At 39.3% G+C, this 20,450-nt stretch overlaps 2 protein-coding genes across 4 annotated transcripts in view; both read left to right on the forward strand.

Annotated features, from left to right (window-relative positions):
* gnas (GNAS complex locus) overlaps nt 1-4,129 on the forward strand; it is a 33,987-nt gene extending 29,858 nt beyond the window's left edge. For both annotated transcript variants that reach the window (XM_084721537.1, XM_084721536.1), the window contains exon 13: nt 1,587-4,129. In XM_084721537.1, coding sequence (XP_084577663.1) covers nt 1,587-1,733 — 147 coding nt within the window. In that variant the 3' untranslated portion in view covers nt 1,734-4,129. The remainder of the gene's footprint in view (nt 1-1,586) is intronic.
* A 3,559-nt stretch (nt 4,130-7,688) lies between these two features.
* Nucleotides 7,689-17,811, forward strand: LOC146325487 (vesicle-associated membrane protein-associated protein B-like). Of its 2 annotated transcripts, none has more exons than XM_084721539.1 (6): nt 7,689-8,014; nt 10,802-10,954; nt 12,143-12,246; nt 13,305-13,385; nt 13,850-13,981; nt 15,714-17,811. In XM_084721539.1, exons 1-6 carry the CDS (start codon nt 7,957-7,959, stop codon nt 15,876-15,878), a joined length of 693 nt encoding a protein of 230 aa, XP_084577665.1. In that variant the 5' UTR covers nt 7,689-7,956; the 3' UTR covers nt 15,879-17,811. The 2 variants fall into 2 exon arrangements, with proteins under 2 accessions (XP_084577665.1, XP_084577664.1); XM_084721538.1 differs by having other exon boundaries at nt 7,691-8,014; nt 13,799-13,981.
* The last annotated feature ends 2,639 nt before the right edge of the window (nt 17,812-20,450 follow it).

Raw genomic sequence — 20,450 nt, forward strand, 5'->3', positions numbered from 1 at the left:
AGGCACTCATATACTGACATATTATCAATAAGAAGAAATAAAAAGAAAAATAAATGAAAAATGTCAGTCATGCTTTATCATAACACTCTGACTTGTTAGAGCAGCTTGTGTTCATTTCAAGCAGCGCAGCTGACTGACTAACATGCACACTGACGGCACATTGTCGCAGAGCTCAAACACTTTGATCAGATGCTTGAATCCTGTATTCTCTAGACTGAGTCTGGTCACCTATCAGCAGGTATAAACACTCTTATAGCATTACTTATTTGCTTTAGTCTGAATCCATAGCAAGAGGCTGCCTGAAGGCTGTAGGGAGAAGGACTCTTCTTCCACCTGGGTGATGCCGTTGTAAATGATGTGCTTGACAAGTTTCTGCAGACAAAGCCAACTTCAGTTGACTAGTGTTGGCACACAGTTTTACTCAAATTTTTGCTCATTTTCTCTGTAACTTACCCGGAGCAGCAACACTACATGAGGTTGACTAACCAGGCTAAGCTGCCTGCTATGGCTGATATATATACAGACATAGATATACAGCTGGCCCACTGCCAAAACATTTCAGGTGAAATTTGCACTCTAGATTTTTCTTACATGTATGCAGGTAGTAGATATACTGATTTTGTCCATTTGAGTCACTGAGCGTCCTGAACCAATGAAGTCGCATACCAATCTGAACCTTTGTCACCAAAAGAGTTTGGGAGGAGTGCACATACTGTCACACCCATAGGATTATCAAATTGTATGATGACTGTAATGATAGGTATTGTCTGGCGTGCTTTATTACTCTGTGCTGTAGAGCTTCATTGTTGTTCAGAAACAATTAAAACACATCAGTGAGTCACACTGTTGCACTAGGTGACATGCTCCTTTATTATAATCAACATGGGAGCAGTAGTCTTATTTTGTGTTGATCCCATATACACTGACCTGCTGCTGTAAATACTCAGCGGAGCAGCAAATGTGTAATAACCTGCAGCAGAAAATAGTACGTGACAAATGTAGCATTTTGCCCAACTGTTTTGGGAAATCATGTAACCCTTTTTAAAAATGAAACGATATATTTGTTACTTTTTTTTCTTAATGTCTACAGTAGGACCCAATGTGCTTGAGTCCACAGACAAGGTGGAAAAGTGTGTGTGACCTTTGTCACAGCAGACATCTTGACATGAAATTAGCAGTATAAACACTGGGATTCTGGTCCATTCAGGTCAAACAGAGTCAGGGTGCTGCTCTTGTGTATGTTGGTTCGCTGTAAGACTCTGCTACACTAAATGGAACGTAACCTTAATTAGTATCATCAGTTACACCTGTGTTTACCCGCCTATTTCATACCAATATGGCTGCTGTGAAAATGGTTTATTGAGAGACAGACTAATCATTAATTTTTTAGAATTAACAAAAATATAGAACCATGACCAAGAATGTAGTTGTGCACTGCAGGTGTTTTGCATCTTTTATCGCCTCTTTGTTAGAAATGAAAATCAGAGCTGCCGTTAAGGAAAACCGTGACAGGCAATCAGCAACTGTGTTAGTTTGTAATATATGGAATTAAATAGTTTTTCACCTTTTCCTCTCTCCGTCTACAGAGGATCAGCACAGCGAGCGGGGACGGCAGGCACTACTGTTACCCCCACTTCACCTGCGCCGTCGACACGGAAAACATCCGCCGCGTCTTCAACGACTGTCGAGACATCATTCAGCGGATGCACCTGCGGCAGTATGAGCTGTTGTGATGGGAGAGGAAAGGTGTTCGGCCAAAAACACGAAAACACATTGGACTATGAGAAACCCTGAGTCTCTGAACTCCCCTCTTCCACAGAAGTGTGTGAGCTCTTGTGAAGGAACGGGGGCCAAGACACACACACATACAAACACACACACATACACACACTTACAGTAAACACACCCTGAACCCAGAACTTCCCCTGATGCAAACTCCCGACCTGTAGTAGACAGAGCTATTTTGATGGAAGGGCTTGAGGGGGTAACACATAAACGGACTCTGATCTCCACCTTCAGCCATACTCCTCACCTCTCGACATCGTATATCGTCCCCACACACGTTACCTTCACCTTTGTAGGAGCCCCGAGCGGCCCTGTCTGGGCTGCATTTCCTGCAGCGAGGAGGGTTTGTGGAAGAAAACTGAGAGAGCTTCTACTTCAGAGCAACCTGGAAAGAGAAAACTGTTGAATTACTGCAAATAGGGAATAAACATGTCACAACAGATCAGCTGAACATTGTATCTAACAAAAAAACACAAGCACTGTGCTCAGGACTTGACTCAAACCGTGTACACCAATCCTTCCTATCACTTACACACATCCATCAATCCGACCACCGGATCTGCTTGCACACAGAAACGTATCACCTGCTTTTACTGGACTGCACAACCTGGGTGGATCCAGAAAACATGCCGATCTACGGACGAGTGGCAGGCTCATCCAGCTTTGAGATTAAACAGACTGAGTGGCTGAGCTGAGCCCAGAGGAGCAGCGTTACCACAGACTAAACGGACCAGGGGTGTGTTGTGATCGGTCAGGCCCGTGTGGGGGCGGGCGTTCACACAAACGGGAAAGAGCAGACTCCGATGTGAATTTATCTGCTGGAGTCAAAGACACGTTTGACAGGGACGACAATGACAGTCTCTCGACTTCTCCACATAACTGTTTTGCCACCTGACTTTGCCTTGTTGGTAGTGGAGCAAAACGTGAGAAGGATATATTGAGTTTAAACAAAAAGGAACAAACAAAAAATGCCAACTTTTATGGAACTCAACTAACGGAGGGCAAAAAGCATCCTTCTACAGTACAGAACCATATAAGTTAAAGAGAACTCTCATCTTGTCATGATTGACCCTGTTTTACTGTCTCCACAGCTGTTTTTGTCTGTGTAGACTTTTGTGCCATTGTGCCCTGTGCGCTCTCTTTTCTTTATCTTTACTCTCTCTGTCTGTCATTCTCTCCTTTTTTCACCTCTTGACCATTTCACTTACTCTCAATCTTCAGATTTCTCCCCCTCCTCCCTCCCTACCACCACCTTCGCATCTGCACTTTTACCTCCCTGGCAGTGCTCTTTTGTTTGAAGAGAAAATAAAATATAATCCTGGAATATAAAAAAGATAACAACAAACGGGACACTAATTTTTTTTTTTTTTTTTTTACTCATGTGGTCAAACAGCCAGCTCGCACCTCCCTGCCATTCCTCCCTCTGTAATTCCTCCATCTTTCCTCCTCTCTCCTCCTTCCTTCCTCCCCGACCTCTTGCTCCGTTGTACGTCTGTCTTTAATTTACTGCTGAACTATTATTCTTGTACAGACTGTAAAATGTATTATTTTGTACAACTTTATTGAAAAAAATAACTTTTAGAAGATCCCTGTGCCTTGATCACGACTGTACGTGTGTAATGAGCTAAAGTGGGTGTCATACTGCGCTGTATAGCTTGGCCAATGCCCTCCTAACTCCCTGCCTCCCTCGCCACCTCTTTCTCTTTCTCTTTCTTTATCCCCTTCTCTGTTTCCTCTGTCTTCTCTCGGCCTCTCCTCGGGGATGGAGGACATCCATTCGTAGCTTTTGTAGTTTTATTTCTCTCTCCTATCCTCCCATTCTCTCTTTATGATTTAAATGTCTATTTTTGGATCCATATACCCCAAAAAGATAAATATATGAAATGTATATGGGTTTTAAAAAAAGTATTTTATTAGAATCAAATGAACCTTGACAAATTGTACACTTGACAGTGTGCGTATTGCTATAACTTAAATCCTTTCAACTGAAGTTGTGTTCAGGTTTCTTTTGTTTTCTTCCGTTGACATCTGCAAAGGACATTTCGAAGGGTTAAAGAGGAGATGACAGATGCAAAATATTGCCTGTTTCTACACAAATCTATTCTTTTGCTAAAAAAAAAAGGGCCAAAAAGTGACAAAAAATAAGTTAATTTCAGTTTATTTTTTGATTAGGGGGAAGGGAGGGTCCTCCTTCCTTGCCTTGTCCAGCAGACAAGCCTGTACAGTATTAGCATCTCTCTCATTTCAGTGCCCTAGTCTTCATTTAATGTGTACATCAAATTATGGGTCTCTCTACTTTCTGAACAGAAGCTCTAAGAAATAAAGGTTTTTTTTGGTGCAGACAGCAACAGGTCTGTCATTACACATATAAACACACTCACAGGCAACACTCTACTCTCTAAGCTGCATTTTTGCAATCTTATCCCTAAATTTTCATCAGTCAGAAGGTTTGCTGTAAATCCATGCCAGAGGAAGTTGAGTTTCCTGTTCGTTTACCAGTCATTTCCTCTTCAGATATGCAGACTCTGTAGTTATTGGGATGACCATGAAGATTGCTGAAGTTTCTGACAGGACGTCCTCTGGTTTTGAAGCTCAACAATTTGGAGATTCAGGTTGAAAGTTAAAAAACAAACTCCCCTCAGTCCCCTTAAAAGTGTAAGTGATGTGTCTTTATCCTGCAGTTGGCTCCTCACTGAGTCACTGAAGGTAAAAATGTAAAAATGTACAGAGTGGACAAGTTCTGAGTATTCAACCTTCTTCTGGAAAATACAACTCCTGACACGTGCTTGTTGATGTTCCAGCTGTGTTGACATGACCACAGTCAAAAAAAATGAAACTAAAAAGGTTTAATTTCACCCAAATGGGGCTGCAATTTAAGATTATTTTCATTATCAATTGATCTGCCAATTATTTTCATGATTAATTGTTGAGTCTATGAAATGTGATAAAAAATGTGAAAGTGCTCATCATCCTAGAGACCAAAGTGACGTCTTCATCCTGCTCATTTTGTCCAACCAACAGTCCAAAAAAAATTCACCGTCATAAATTACAAAAGCAATTTTCTTGGGAAAAAAATGTCTGAAATGATTAATCAACCATCAGAATAGTCAGCAACTAATTTTCTTTTGTTGCAGCTTCACACTCTAAATTGACTCCAGACCACCAAACCACGCGAACTAGTGCACTCCCAAAGTGTAGACCTGTTTTAGACTTGTACATAGTGGATAGACACAAGTCTGTAATGGCAGAATTTCCATCTAAAGACTTTGTGTTTTATAGCCAGGTGTTTTCACTGTGGCTGTACGCATACATTTATGTTGTTATTTAACTGTTCTACTTTATGCTCTTTTGGGCTGTGAAATATTGGCTATGCAACCGATGGACAGGGAGGCAGCTGAACTCATTTGTTCTGTTTGGTCGGCCTATCAACTTAATTTAAGCTTCAGCTGACGTGGAGGTGGAGGTGCTTTTCGTGAGAATTGAACAGGTCTTTGGGTAAAGATGCATCAGAAGTCAGAACCTAGCCCTCGTCTTCCATTCATTTTCTGCGAGAAGTGGAGTACAATGGCATCGAACATAGCAAGAGAAGGCAGCTGTACCTTTACCTCCTGGATGGAAAAAGTAAATAAAGGATGAACTGTGACCTGGAAGGAATGGAAAAACATGGTAACCAATTGCACTTGACATCCATCTGTGTATTACGTATATACGTATGTATGTATTTTATATTTATTTAAATATATATATGAGGTTTTAGCAGTCAAGATGTGCAGTAACTATGAAACTAGACAGTTATAGCTCTGCCAAAGGGATTTAAAAAGCAAAATGTGAGCTAAAATATTGTCCCAGGGAATTTATCTATATTCAAGTGATTAATGTTGTGCCTGGAAATTATATTTCCAACCAAGTTGCTCAGATAAAGGAAAAATGTTTAATTCTGGGAATTGTGGAATTAGTCATGATTCATGAGTGCTATGTCTGAAGAAACAAAGTCCTCAATTTCCAACAGTGGGAAGTGATTCATAACAGCACTTTTGTTACTTCTGACTCAGATCTTTCATGATTCCTCTGAGACCCTGTGATTGTTGGCCTGTGTCTTACTCCTACAGAGGAGGAATGTTTGATCACTCATACATGTGGACTGTTTTCAACTTTTGTTTTTAACATGGGTAGAAAGGGTCACCTAGAGCACTCATCAGGGACTGGCCATTGCTCTAAAAAGTGTCAACCTGAGAGAAATTTAGAGCTGAGACCACTGGTGTGTGAATCCCAGTATGAAGCTACTTGGGGTGTCACGATTCTCCAAACTCAAGATTCGATTTGACTTTTGATTTTAAGGTCACAATTCGATTTAAACATATTTTTGCACTGACAGATATGCAATTGTTTGGCTATTGAGTCTTGATTTTGTTAAGATCAACAGATCGTTGGTGTTATGCCCTGACAACTGTCATTTATGCTATCAAGTGTGATATAGTGGCTGGTTCAGCTACACTGTGTCATCTCAGCGCAGCTGATTTCAATTGATTTCGATTGATTATGTAATATTGAAATTGTGACACCCCTTGTAACTACAGTGTGTCTGTGTTGAACCCTGTAGAATGTTTGAATGTCAGATTGGTGACATCTAATCGATCTCTGAATACTTTTATGTGCTGCCATGAAGATTGGAACTTCACTTCTTTAAAAACAAAATGCAACTCTAATCTGTTTGTATAGAGTTAGAAAATGCAGATCACAAGTAATCTCAAGTTTTTGCACTCAAATCCAGAGGCAGTCCCAAGTCAGGACTGACAAGTCCCAAGATAAGTCCCATGTACTAAACAAGTCATAATGCACAAAATGCAACACACATTTAACAACAGAGCCTTGATTTAGCATTCTTATGCAACTTCAGATGTCAAACAAAGTTGCTGCACCTCCATCTGTAATTTTCAACCTGCAACTTTTGCATACTGCAGTGTTTTTTCATGACCACCACACAGTTTTTGGACACAAACAAAATTATCTTTGGTATAATTTTTCTCATTAATGTAACAATCTGGGGAATTAAGTGTACACTTGCTGAGAATGAATAGCAGAAATTTTTAGTAGATTCAGGAAATTACTCTATATGTGGCACATTTTATTTTATTTATTTTGGTTTTAAGTATAAAACTGAGTCAGCACATCAGAAGCTGCTCCGTAGAGCATCTTTAATGGTATGTCATCACATGATGTTTTGGCAAAATTTTTTAAAAACCATACTTTTTAAATAGCATATTTTTCTGGGGTTTGGGGGAAAGGTATCATGTATTTTCAAGTCAAAGTAGGGCCTGACTGAAATTAAAGTTTTGGAACCGACATTAGTGAATATAAAAAAAAGTCTCATACTGATATGTTGGCTGATGTTCTTTATACAAGATGTAGAAACTATACAGAAAATATTTTTTGCATCCTTCAAAAGTGGTTAGCACTAGTGGCAAAGATGTAATGAAGGTGGGATATTTTACAGTTTCCCAATATACTTCTTTGTCAAAATTATATCGGGCACTGGAACAACAACTTTGACTGGTGTTTTAATAATTAAAATTTAAAAAAATTCAGCTTTTGTTCTGGTTATAATTTTTAGGGGTATTTGGGGTGCGATCAGGGGACTATTTAACTGAATATTTGTTTATGATCGGGTTTCATACTCTTGATGGTTAAATTGTTATTTTATCCTTTAAGTGTTTCAGACTACTGACTTATCTCACTCTTATATTGGTACAGGCTGTTTTTTTCTTGACGACAGTTTTGTTTTTTCAATGTAAAATTCGCTGATGAAGATGTGGACATTTCTTTTTCTAATGGTCAAAAACCACCTAACGTCCCGCACCAGCCCCGCCCCCCATGACGTTGCCCATTTCGTTCCTTCCCGTCTCTCCCTTCCGCTCCTCCGCTGCTAGCACAGTTAGCACTAGCAAGTTAGCCTCCAGCAGCTGTCGGTGGCAGTCAGTCAGCCAGCCAGTCAGTCCGAGTGGTGGTGCATTTGTAATCATCATCCTCCTCCTCCTCTCCCTCTCAGAGAAAAACCGTGGACGGCCGGCGGCGGGTTGTTTCTTCGGGAGCCAGCTGCTGCTTCACCTCTCCGGGCTACCTGCGGTAAAATATTGTTGTCCTCGCCGTCACGACAGGAAGAAGCCCTGGGACATGGCCAGACCAGAACAAGTCCTGGTGCTAGAGCCACAACACGAACTGAAATTCAGAGGTAATGCTGAGACAGAGGGCTGGGCCGGGGGCTAGATAGCTAACTTAGAAGCCGTTAATTATAGCCACCATACCGATGTCTGCATTATCCAGCCAATGGTTGCTAATGTGCCGTTATCTGTTGTTAAATCAGACGGTTAAAGCTAACATTAGCTGTAGTCTACGTTGTGTGTACGACAGCGGTGGCGATGACAGGTGAAACGACACTGTGTGCGACGATGCTTAGTAGCTAGCTAGGTAGCATTTAGCTAACCAAGCTAAGTGCTAGCTGTCATTGCAGCGTCAGGGCAGCAGGCCCGCCGTCCCATTTCTCTAATTCACTCATTTGCTCCCTGTGCTTTGTCTTTTATATTTTACAGCATGTGAAACACTGTGATGTGATTTAATACTTTAACACCACCTTTCTCTTGGTGTTGTTGCTAATAACCGGTTGCAACAAAGTGACTCGTATTCTAGCATTTTCTACGAGCTGGGTGTCATTGCTTAGCCTTATTACTATGCTTATTTCACAATATTCTAAGCTAGCAGGCGTTGAATGAGAGCTTTACTCTCACTATGCAACCTGAATTCCTTCCCAGCTTTTCTATATCCAGACAGAATGATTGTGAAAATACTGACTGAGCTGGTGAGCCAGGCATCATGGCTATATTCTGAGATAATAAGCTTTGGGTGTGATATTGATGTAGAAATGGGTCAAGTGATGGCCTAAGGTGATGAGATTCATCAGTAGTGGGTTGTTCACTGATTGATTGTTGCAGAGATTTGAATGCAAAGATAACCCAGGAGAAGATGCTTACGCCCACTCAGTTACTGATGCACAGTGTATTTCATTAGAGCAGATAATATACCTAGGTTGATATTCAACACTCATTTCTAAGACCAAGGTTCACGTGTCAAAAGAGGTTGATTTTTTGGAGCCATTAAACATGGTCAGAGATTTTTGTGAAGGTGATCTACGTGTTTTACAAGCAACATGATAACATTACCACTTATGTGTCACAAAGACTATGTTCTCACTGAAAGCAAAAGTGCCATTTTTTACTCATATGTAACTTGGATATGATTTTTTTCTTCGAGACATGGTGAACAGCACAAATCACACGGAGTCTGATCCTCTCAATCATGATTTTGGCCACTTTCATTTGTATCCTAAATTAGATACAGGTTTTTTCACTGCAATGCAGCCTCAGTATTTGAACAGTCATATTGAAATTCTGCAACTTTTATGTCACTTACTCGTCTTAAATGTCTTGCCACAAAACTCTTGTGGAGAGGCACTGACAGATGTAATTAAAAGTCGCTCCTGATGTCCTGATATTTTGGATCAAATACTTTTCTGTGAAGTCATTCATGCCACAAACCCACTGACTCCACAACCCAACACATCTCTGTATTCTCGTAAATTTAGGTCCAGATTCAATTAGATTTTTCAATTTAACTATGTTTTTTTGTTTTGTTTTGTTCTGTTTAAGCATTGGCAGCTTGGCTATGCCATTGTCCGACTATAAAGTGTTCATTTGTATAGATCAGATCAACAAATTGGTTCTATGCCCCGGGAAGTCAATTACATTTTCAAATTCTTCTTTAAAAAAGTCTAAATGGTAACAAGTGTGATATAACACCTGGTAAGCGACACTGATATTTGAAGTGTTATTTTTTTCTTCAGACATGTGCAGAATGCCCCAAGTAGGTGGGGAGGAGAGAAAAAAAAATCCTGTGAGAATCGCAGATTCTGCCTTTAATTTCGATTATTGAAATTGAACTTTGTACACTGAACAGTAGTAGCAGCCATTGCTCCACAAAAATAGCCATAATTGAAACTAGGGGTGCCCCGATCCGAAATTGATATCTGATATCGGTCCGATATCAGCCAAAAAATGAGTATCGGATTTTATTGGACTGCATCTAAAATCTCAGATATAAGCGCTCCGATAAGCAGTCCATTTTCTGCTCCAGCACTTCTATCCATAGGTGACTCTGGTTGCTGACTGTTGTTCTCTGTTTGAGTAACCTGAGTTGAGTAACTTGATCAAGCCTTTTCTAACATTCCACACTACAAAATAAGTAATAAAAGTATGTATGATTCATGCTGATATCGTATCGGATCGATATTGGTATCGAGCCAACACTTAAGGCTGCATTATCGGTATCGTATCGGAAGTAAAAAAGTTGTATCAGGACATCCCTAATTGAAATTTGTCTCTCTTTCTCCTCATCCTCATTCTTATTATCATCTGCCTACAAATCTGCTGGCATCCACTGCACCTCAACTTATAAATGAAACTGTGAACGCTGACATCACTGGACTCCATGTTTACTTCATATGACAGCATGTTGTGTTTGTTATTGTTCCTTTGTGCATGTGAGTCAGTTCAGACTACTTGTAACAGCCATAAAAAACAAATCTGAGCAGTAAATCAGTATTAAAGCACTAAGGCTTGCAGTTGAATAGCCAAAGATGCTGTCCACTAAGTTTCCTACAGCATCCAGTTTTTGGCTGAGGGCGGGGCATGAATAAAATAAACGCTTGCACACTTAACTGTACCTTCTGTTGTTTTAATGTTTAATGTGCAATGTTTATGTCAGGCTCTGTTGAGTCCCTCACAATCACTACTCACATATTCATCTTCACAGACACACAATTCGTATATGCACTTAAACAAACAAGTTTAAGTGCCCACTCAGTTTTGATTCAGAACCAAAAATCTCAGGCATGCACACAAACAAGTACCTGTACTCACACACACACCCAGGAGTCACTGTGCTGCTTCTCTGCTCTCCTCCTCAGGCCCGTTTACAGATGTCGTCACTGCCACTCTGAAGCTCACCAACCCCACAGATAGAAATGTGTGTTTCAAAGTCAAGACAACTGCGCCTCGCAGATACTGCGTGCGCCCAAACAGTGGCATCATTGACGCTGGAACCTCCGTCAATGTTTCTGGTTTGTAAAAATCTTTGCATCGTCTGAAAACTTAGGTGAAAACCTGCAGTGTGGTTTTCAAATCTCATCCAGCAAACTAGGTTATACTGATAGAACAATCTGTATGCTTTAATAATGTGATCATCTGTGGTTGCTTTCAAACAATTTGTCTACATTAGGACTGGGTGTTTGGTATCTGAGAAAAAAATCACTACAATTGAGGATCTAATGGCCTAGTAGGAGGATTTATTTATTGATAATTTCATTCAAAAGCAACACTAAAATAAGAAAAGTGTATCATTTTACTTTAATGTAGGCTATCCTTAGAAGACAGTGTTAAAGTTATGATAATCAAAATCCCAAATGCAATCTAGTCATATATGCTTTGAATTGATAAAGTTCCAGAAATAGAACAATGAATACAGAACTTCCAGGCAGCATATTTTGTGTTTCAGCACCAAAATAAATTTTCTAGCCTTAGTTTAACCAGACATTGCACTGAAACACCAGTCAACCACTCGTGGTTCAAAATATTGTTTGGAAATCATCGGGAGGCATATCTGTAAATTTTTTGCAGATGCTGGGTAACTTGAATCTGCACAAAAAGATTACAAAAAAAAAAAACTCAGTACAATCTTTTTTTAAATTATTGGAGAAGAAAACAAGATTAGGAAACAATAGAAATATAGATGTGTTGTTAAATTTAATGAGTGTCATTAAATCAAAGAATTAATCCTACCCACCATGATGTAGAATTGGTGTGTCTGTTGAAACTGAAATAATGTGTTGTGGATCTGGTAACATTTATTTTTTCCACATATCCCAATAGTCTCCTTGCAGTGTTACAAAGTGTTGTCCCTCACATCCTTCAGTAAGGTAGAGTGGGACAAAAACAACTAAAAGCTGCTAAAGAGCTGCTATTATATCGATGTTTGATTTCCATGATAGTAATGCAAACGACAGAATGGAGGGACCACTTTAATTCAAAGAAATGAACTGAATTTCTGATATTCCTTACAACCAGAATTATCAATGATTATTTCAGGACTATTAGTCAGAAGGAAGCAGGTCACAATGTAACCCAGATCATAAACCTGACTGACTTCTTTTCGTTTCCAGGTTGTGTAATAGTTGTTATGGGGCAATACAGGAAGTTAGTCTTTGCCTAATGTTCTGGCTGTCTGTTCTGTTATTGTTTTTTGTCCACAGTTATGCTACAGCCTTTTGACTACGACCCCAATGAAAAGAGTAAACACAAATTCATGGTGCAGTCCATGCTGGCTCCATATGACATGACTGACATGGAAGGAGTTGTGAGTACCAGAGCATAAAATATGATTTACTGTTATATATTTTGTTATATTTATATATTGTATATGTTAGAGGTGCAAGATATTTGATTTTTGCCAACTTATTTCAGCCAATAATGACATATGAACATAAGTTTTTCCACCTAATTGCAGAGACCATGAAGTCTCTCTTGTTGTAGAATTATTTTTAATGTGATGGCCCCCTAGCAGATGCAGACATAAAATTCACTACATTCACTGGGCAAAATAAGAAAATTGCATTTGACTTTTTTTTTTTTCATACTGTTGCCCGTTTCTGTTTGTTCTTCACTAATTTGTTATTATGATGAGGGTGACAGCTAAAGATGGGCAATTAAATTTGTGTGTTGATGGAATCGATGTGGCTCCTTAGCAATCATTTCAAATAACAACTTTGCTATCTGTTTCAGATACTTAAAAAATCTCCAGACTGTGGACATACTTGTGTCACATGCACATAATTAAAGTGTCATCTTATGGGCCTGCCATATCAGTAGAAATGTTCATTTTGTGCCAATACCAATATTTCATTTTAAAGCCTTTCTGAGTCAAATCCTCCTTGCTATTATAGGTCCAATATGTAAGATTTACAGGGATGTAATGCCAGAATAAGGTGGAAATGTAATATAATATTTAATGGTGTATAATCACCTTAAAATATGAATTGTTTTGATTTTGTTACCTTGGAGTGAGCCGTTTATGTAGTTTCTCTTAGACTCTTGGAAGGTGTGAGATGGGTGTTTGCAGTTTGCCAGCTCACCACTAGATGCCACTAAATCCCACACACTGGTCCTTGATTATATTGTTAAGCTGTAAAGGATATGTTTATTTATTACTGACTTTTGACCCCATACATGTATGATACACGTCCCAAATCCTGAAAACATTGCTTTCTGTTGAGTGCCAGTACTTTGAACTTTTGACTTATATTTACATGAAAAATAAACTGAACTGGTCTAACTCTGGAGAATCCCTGTATAAACTCTCACTGTATTTTCTCCCTGTCTTGTCTTTTCTTTCCCTCTTGATGTACCCGTCTACAGTGGAAGGAGGCAAAGCCGGAAGAGCTGATGGATTCAAAGTTGAGATGTGCATTTGAGATGCCTCTAGAAAATGACAAAACTGTAAGTCTTATTTTTGGGTTAATGGTCTTTTCTTGTGCTATTTAATCATTAAGTGTCAAATGTAGCTGCACAAAAGTTACATGTTTACACATCCCCATCAGTATGTCAGACAGAAAAAAAACAGACTTGGCTGTTTTATATCTTAAGCAATAAAATCACAAGCATTCACATTGCTTGCTTTCTCCTAGAGTTTATTTTTTTTCCATTTCTCAGTATTTTATCAGTTTCCTACCCATCAGCAACACATCACTGGATCACCCATTACATGCTTGTTTATTCTTTTATAATTTATTTGTATGTATTTTCATGTCACTCCATACCATGTCTCTGTATGTCTCTTCATTCCCTTCCTTCCTCCCCCTCTACTTCCGTCTCACCGCCCTCCCCCACCCACCCCCACTATCTCTCCACAGCATGAGAGTGAAAGCAACAAAACTGTGTCTTCCTCTGCCTCCTCTGTTAAGACTGAGCACTCTACGCTGCCCAAGTCGGCCAGCGCCTCGCTGGATGACGGAGAGGTGAAGAAGATCATGGAGGAGTGCAAGCGGCTGCAGATGGAGGTGCAGAGGCTACGGGAAGAAAACAAACAGATCAGGGTGAGATGCACAAAAACAAAGACAATCTGTCTGCATTTTCTTTCAGCCTTGTATTTTCTACTCCAGCACTCTCTATCAGACAAAGGAAGGCAAAAATAGTTGGATAGATTCATTCTCGAATGTAGGGTTGACAGTTTGGAAGAAAGTGTGACATCATCTGAAATAACAGGGGAAATGATTTTGGGAAAAAATTAAGGCCTGTCATAAAACCAAAGGCAAACATATTATGTACATAAGTGCTGCACCTAAGGTTATCTAAGAACCCTTCAGCCATCACCCAACAACAGTTTATCCTCTGGGTCTACAAACAAGTTTGTTTCATGGCTTCTGGTGTAGTCAGTGGATATCCATGCAAAGACTTCCTCTTCTGTCCACTGGCTATTCTTTACCATCCTATTAACAACATGAGACATGAGAATGGTGTTGAAAGCTAAACTAAAATTAAAATCTGTATATGAATCCAGTTAGATCTTTAAAAAAAAACAAACAAAAAAAGCTAAATTGTTGTTAAGGCTAATGGTTTCCAAGATTGCATTTCAGCCTCTTTTGCCCTCCACACAAAGTTTACCTGCATACAAGCAAAGCCTGGTCAAATGTGACAAGTCAGTTAGGGCTGGGCTGATGGACGATCCCATTTTGTTGGCAGTCATCGACCACTGAGTCATCTACCATCATAACATAGTGATTTAAACACCTGCTGTATTTTAAGTAGTGTGTCTCCTCATAGTTGTTGCCTACCTTCTGTCTTTGAAATGTGGAACAACAGCTTTTAAATGATAAATTAAAAATTAATACCCTCTTCATGCATTTGGCAGAACTTTGGTTCAAAGGCTTCCCTCTCCTCAATAGGGATGCAGCGATTAACTGATTTTACTATTAACCACGCTTTAAAACGTCACGGTTATTTAATCCCAAAGGCTCCACTACACCCGAGTTTTTCCGTTCTCACTCGCAAAAATTGGACAGTATGCTGGTACATTATTTTCGGCGCAACCTGTACAGAACGAAAACAAAGTTACACCAGAGGTGCAGCTGCTTACAGTGCGGTGTGTATCAAGAGACATGGAAGCTACGCTACATTAGCTTAGCCATGGCAGAAGGACCAAGCAGCAAAGCTTTGTTTCCACCGAAGAAAAGTGTGAAGTCGGCAGTGTGGGAGCATGTTGGGTACACCAAGAATGACCAGGGAGTCATTCAAGACGACGGATCATCCATCTGCAAAACCTGCCGGGCCACATCAGGCCACATGTAAAATTAGATTAATTATTGAAAGTAGATTATTAAAAATGAATTAAAAAAATAGACATGGATGACAGTTGATCACAATAACACTTAAGTTTGTCACCAACATGAGTAACATTTTCCCCTGGGGGATCAGTAAAGTTAATCTTAGTCTTATATTAATAATAATAATACACATTTACATTAAAATCTCTAAAGAATGTTCATGTATTTTTATACCTTAGTTCATTAGTAGTGTTGTGAAATTAATTAATGCATAATAATTGTGATAATCGTGAAACCGTGATTATTCCTCGGACTATAATCGTACAATCAAAATCTATAATCGTTGCATCCCTACTCCTCAACCAATCAGTGTTGCCAGCTCTCTGCAGGGAGAGTGGCTGCTGGCTGCTGGCAAAGTGGCCAGAAGTCATGGGTTTAAACTTAAATCTGTGTATGTCTGTGTGTGCTGAACTGGTTTGACAGTTTCTGTGGTTCTTTCTTGCAGGAGGACGACGGGCTGCGGAAGAGAAAGGTGACCTCAGTGGCCCCCTCTCACTCTTCATCCATGGCAACCTCAGCCATGAGGGACGAAGGCCTAAGCACCCGTGTCCTGGCGCTCTGTGTGCTCTTCTTTGTCATCGGAGTCATCATTGGCAAGCTGGCCCTGTAGAGACACAGACAGACAGAGAGCACAGTGACAGACGGGTGGATGGACGGCGTGCTCGGGAGGACACATGTCGATGACGGCAGCAGGGATGTCTTCTGGGTTTAATGTTGATTTCTCTTTCTTTTTTTTTCTTTTTTTTAACATTTAAGGCAATATCTTGATGGTTTGTCTGGATGGAAAATAATTTAATGTGTAAAAAAGAAAACGAAAGAAGGCGATCCCAAGTTAAACCATGAGTGCGAGCGTTTTTGTCACAGGTCTTGCCTTTTTCTTTTTTTTTTGTGAAATAATCACCACCTCTGATCTGTTCTTTCCGTCCATCCCTCCTTCCTAAATGATCTTCCGCAACTTGCACAGGTATCAGTTAGTGGTGTGTGGAAGTGGCTTCACGCTGGCTGAATGTTTAAAGTCTTTCATCGATTCTTTATTGATTCTTAAGTCTTCAAGCTTCCTCACTCACATCTGTCTGTAAGAAAGATCTAACACTCCTCCTCTTCTGACGAATCTCTCTTCCACTTATTACTGATAATCTGCTCGGAGAGGTGAACACAAGTGATCAGTGAAAGACTTTTTTTTCCTAGACTTTTACTCTTATGTATTGTCTTCTAAACAGTATGTGGTAAAAATGTGAGCCAGTAGAAGCCATGCATGTGTGTACGCGTGTGTCGTCTTGATTTTGCCTCCTGCAGGAGGGCTGATGTGGCTGTGTGTGGATGTTTTTATGTGGAGGAGACCCCAAGCAGTGAAATCCCAGGCTGTCAAAGACCGAAGGAAGAGGGGTGGTTTGAAAACAAAACCGTCATCTGAACAGATTTCCTGTATGCAACAGAAAACTGGGGGGCGTTTGTTGAAAATCAAATGAAAACTTTTGATCAGTTCAGTCACTGGCCGGACCAAGGAGTCAGTAGAAATTCAATAAATCTAATAATTTGGGTGAATTGTAAAAATTATAACTCGTTAAAATCAGAGAATCTATGCTACACAGTGATCTAATTCAAAAACAACGCTGCAATTTAGTTCAAGACATCAAATTTTCTCAGTTAAGAGTTTAATATTCTTCCATTAATTACATCCTCAGGTTGAGACCAAAAAAAATAACCCCCCTTCAGGCAGTGAATTTGTCAAAACAGTATAACATACAGTATGTATCAATAGTTTTGGCTACTTTGTTTAATTTTGCCCATGGAGTATTGTATTTGCATCCTCTAGTGTATTACAGCAGATGTTTGCTTTTTTTTCCCTTATATTATCATGTAGCCACAATGCTTCTGTTGTTTATAATATTCAAATGCACTATATTCAAGTGTCCACTCTGCAATCTGCATGGAATAACCTGGATTTATTATGATCATTATTATTTTTTTGGAGTGTTGAAGTTATATTAGCAAAACAAGAAAGAAATTGCTGTCTTTTCAAAAGGGACCATCTCAAGTCTGGTTTATCAGTTTGTGTGTGTTTTGTTTCCTTTTGATTTATCTTTTTCTTTTCTTTTGTTTTTTTTCCTGTTGGGTTCTGGTGGTTGTGCGATAATTGAGACAAGACAACTGTATTATCTCGACTATCACGTGACCATTGAAGCAGGCTGTTTAAAAGAAGAAAAAAAATAATCTGTAATTTTCGTTGCCTGGGGGAGCTTGGGGAGCAGAGGAGTGGGAATGTGGGCGGCTGGGAGGAGGACTGACCTGTGAATACACACTACATTAAAGAAAAACAAAAAAAAGGCATCAGCGCTTCAGACCACACATGCAAAGAAACAGTCACACAATGATGTAATCACACAGTAATTGGATACTCTTTTGTATGTACATAAAAATAAAAAAGACTTAAAAAGATAACTGGCAAAGTTATTAACATACTGTAGTAAAGGAAGAAAATAATTGAACAACCACCATGGATCATGTAGCATCATAATGAATTAAAATACATAAACCCCCAACTGTCTGCTTCTGTGAAAAGTTTACTCTTTTCTTTTTTTTTTTCTCTCATTTAGTTTAGATTTGAGTCACTGGACAGAGATTTCAGAGTGTGTGTGTGGTTGCAAAAACAAGTTTAGAAGAGAGGTGCAGAACCACTAAGCCAATTGCCTTATTTAGGGGGACAACTCAGTACAGAAAGAAAATGAAAGAAATTTTTAAAAACGTAATTGTTTTAAGGAATATTTCAGATTATTTGGTGTAGGTTAGTACAAGCTACTTATCCATAGTCAGTGTATTACCTGCAGTAGATGGTGGTCAGTGGTCAAAACAGGGGCGTCCTCTAGTACAGAAGCTAATCAATGAACTGCTGTGGACAGGGTCAGGAGCAAAAAGTATTTTAGACACTTCAAAAAGGTCCACCAAAAAAATTCTTTATCGGTGTACGCTATGTTTAGAATATTTTTACCACTTTGCCATCAGACAGCCATTTCTGATGGGAAGCCACCGTTACACAAGATAAATGGCGCTCTCTCCAAACTCCATAAACAAAGTGAGTCATTTTTCCCTTAGAGCACAGGAGTTGCAAGTCTACCGCTGTCTCGACCTGTTGGTGTGTTTGTGTTACTGTGTAACTTCAGTGTTACAAAAGTATAGCTGGCATTCACCAAAGCCTAGCAACTGAAGGTAAAATGGCTTATTTTGCCTATGAAATTTGGTTGGTTTGGAGAGAGCGATATCTGGCTCATATAATGGCAGGATCTTGTCAGAAAAGTTTGACAGCAAAGGAAAGCAGTAAAGATATTCTAAATATACATATATATAATAACCATCCAACATGCACCCACAAATTTCCGGTGGCCAAGTTATGAGGTCACTCATAAGTGGAACACAACTGAAACTTAGGAGATCTTTATTATCCTCGTCTGGTGTACACAATCACTTGCATACATGAGTGCATGTAAGTGATCAACGGACCTGAAGCTTGTCTGCAGCCAACCTCAAATCCTGCTGGATTGATCAGACTATGTTTTGAGCACATTCATGACTGATGATACAGAGGAACCTGTACCATGAAAGAGGCATTCTATGGAAAGGTTAATCCAAGCATGAACTGTGTAGGAAAAAGAGCCTGTCCATGGAGCCCCTCCTGAGCTGCTCCACAGCTGGAAGAGACCTCTTCAGGTCAAAGGTCATCTTTTTTTTTTTTTTTTTAAATAGAAATTTATATAAGTATTCAGATATTCAAGATTTTCAGGAACAAAGTCCTTTCTGTTATGTTACTATTAAATGTTTATTAGAAATAGTTCATTAACTGGCCCCTGGCCACCTGTTATTTTGGAAAAGTGGCCCCCAGGTTAAGTATGTTGGGTAACTGTGTCCTATTGCATTGTAGCTAGAGGCTGAAGAGAGGTTGAAAAGGTGTAAATGTAACTGTCTTTCCAAGGTACAGGTAATATTATTTTATACAAGTATGAGACAATTGAAATGACACCTGTAAACGGGGGCAAGATTAATTACTATTAACAAAACATAATTTAAGTATGAACAATATTTTCTGAAATTTTTAATGTAAATGTTTGATATTTCCCTAACAGACTTAAAGAAAGGCCAAGTGATCAACTGCATCAAATGTAAGTCGACTCCATTTTATGTTTTATTAATGAACTCCACATTCTACTTCAGGAACAAATAACAATTGAAGAACAGTCTACAGCCAAGCTGTCAGCTCTGTGAGGCTTTATTGGGAAATGTTGTCCTTTGATCTAAATGTTAAATGTCAGATACTGACATGCTCACAATGATAATTCTAACATGCCAATGTTAGGCAGATATAAAGTTTAATGTTCACCAGAGGTGGGAATAAGTCACCAGTGTCCAAGTCACAAGCAAATCCCAAATTAGTGTGGTGAGAATCAAGCGAGTGAAGTCATATGATATTCTAATGATTCTCCATCAGTTTCATCATTTAAAAGACATTTAAAAGAGGTCATTAAAAAAAAAGTGTTTTATTTTCACCATTAACAATAACCCCACTAGCACCTTAAAAATCACACTGTTTGACCTTATGTGGCAATCAATAAAAATGCCTCATAAATGAACAACAAAGGAGAGTGGGGCTCTGAGATTATAAAATAGCTCTACTGGGCACTAAAGTATAAAAAAAATACATCACAGTGTTAAGCCTTCTGCCCTGGTTCTCCTTCTGGATGATCACATCATTTCATGATGTCATCCAGTCTGTTCTCACCAGAAACAAGTGTGTAGGTTGAACATGCAAACACTTTATTGCAACAAATATTTACATTTATTGTTGATTTGTGACCTGTAGTTGGTATAATTTGGACAGGAGACATATAAAGAACAAGAAAGTCTCCAACTAACACAGAACTCTCACCAAAGAGGCAGGGGTTTGAATCCTTTGTGAAACAAATCAACATGGAGTTGTTTATAACAACTTTTTTCACTGTTTCGTTTATTGCAAAAGTACAGTCCACAGCAAAGAAAAGAGAGAAAATAGAAGAGTGCAGATCCCCACCAGGCAACAGACGATGAAGCACCTACTGCAACAGCACCACAACTGCCAGATACAACCAGTGGAGATCTGTTAAGTTCTGCCGATGTGAATATGTCCTCTACATATGTTAGTTTTATCTGAAAC

The sequence above is a fragment of the Lutjanus erythropterus genome, chromosome 6 (assembly GCF_056507025.1).
Source record: "Lutjanus erythropterus isolate fLutEry1 chromosome 6, fLutEry1.hap2, whole genome shotgun sequence".
Lineage (NCBI taxonomy): Eukaryota > Metazoa > Chordata > Actinopteri > Lutjaniformes > Lutjanidae > Lutjanus > Lutjanus erythropterus.

Excerpts from the sequence above, each read along its gene's own strand:
- LOC146325487 (XM_084721538.1), top strand. The coding sequence starts at position 7,957 with ATGGCCAGACCAGAACAAGTCCTGGTGCTAGAGCCACAACACGAACTG. Across the intron at positions 13,386-13,798 it reads CTCTAGAAAATGACAAAACT|CATGAGAGTGAAAGCAACAA; the intron begins GTAAGTCTTATT and ends ATCTCTCCACAG. Across the intron at positions 13,982-15,713 it reads AAGAAAACAAACAGATCAGG|GAGGACGACGGGCTGCGGAA; the intron begins GTGAGATGCACA and ends TCTTTCTTGCAG.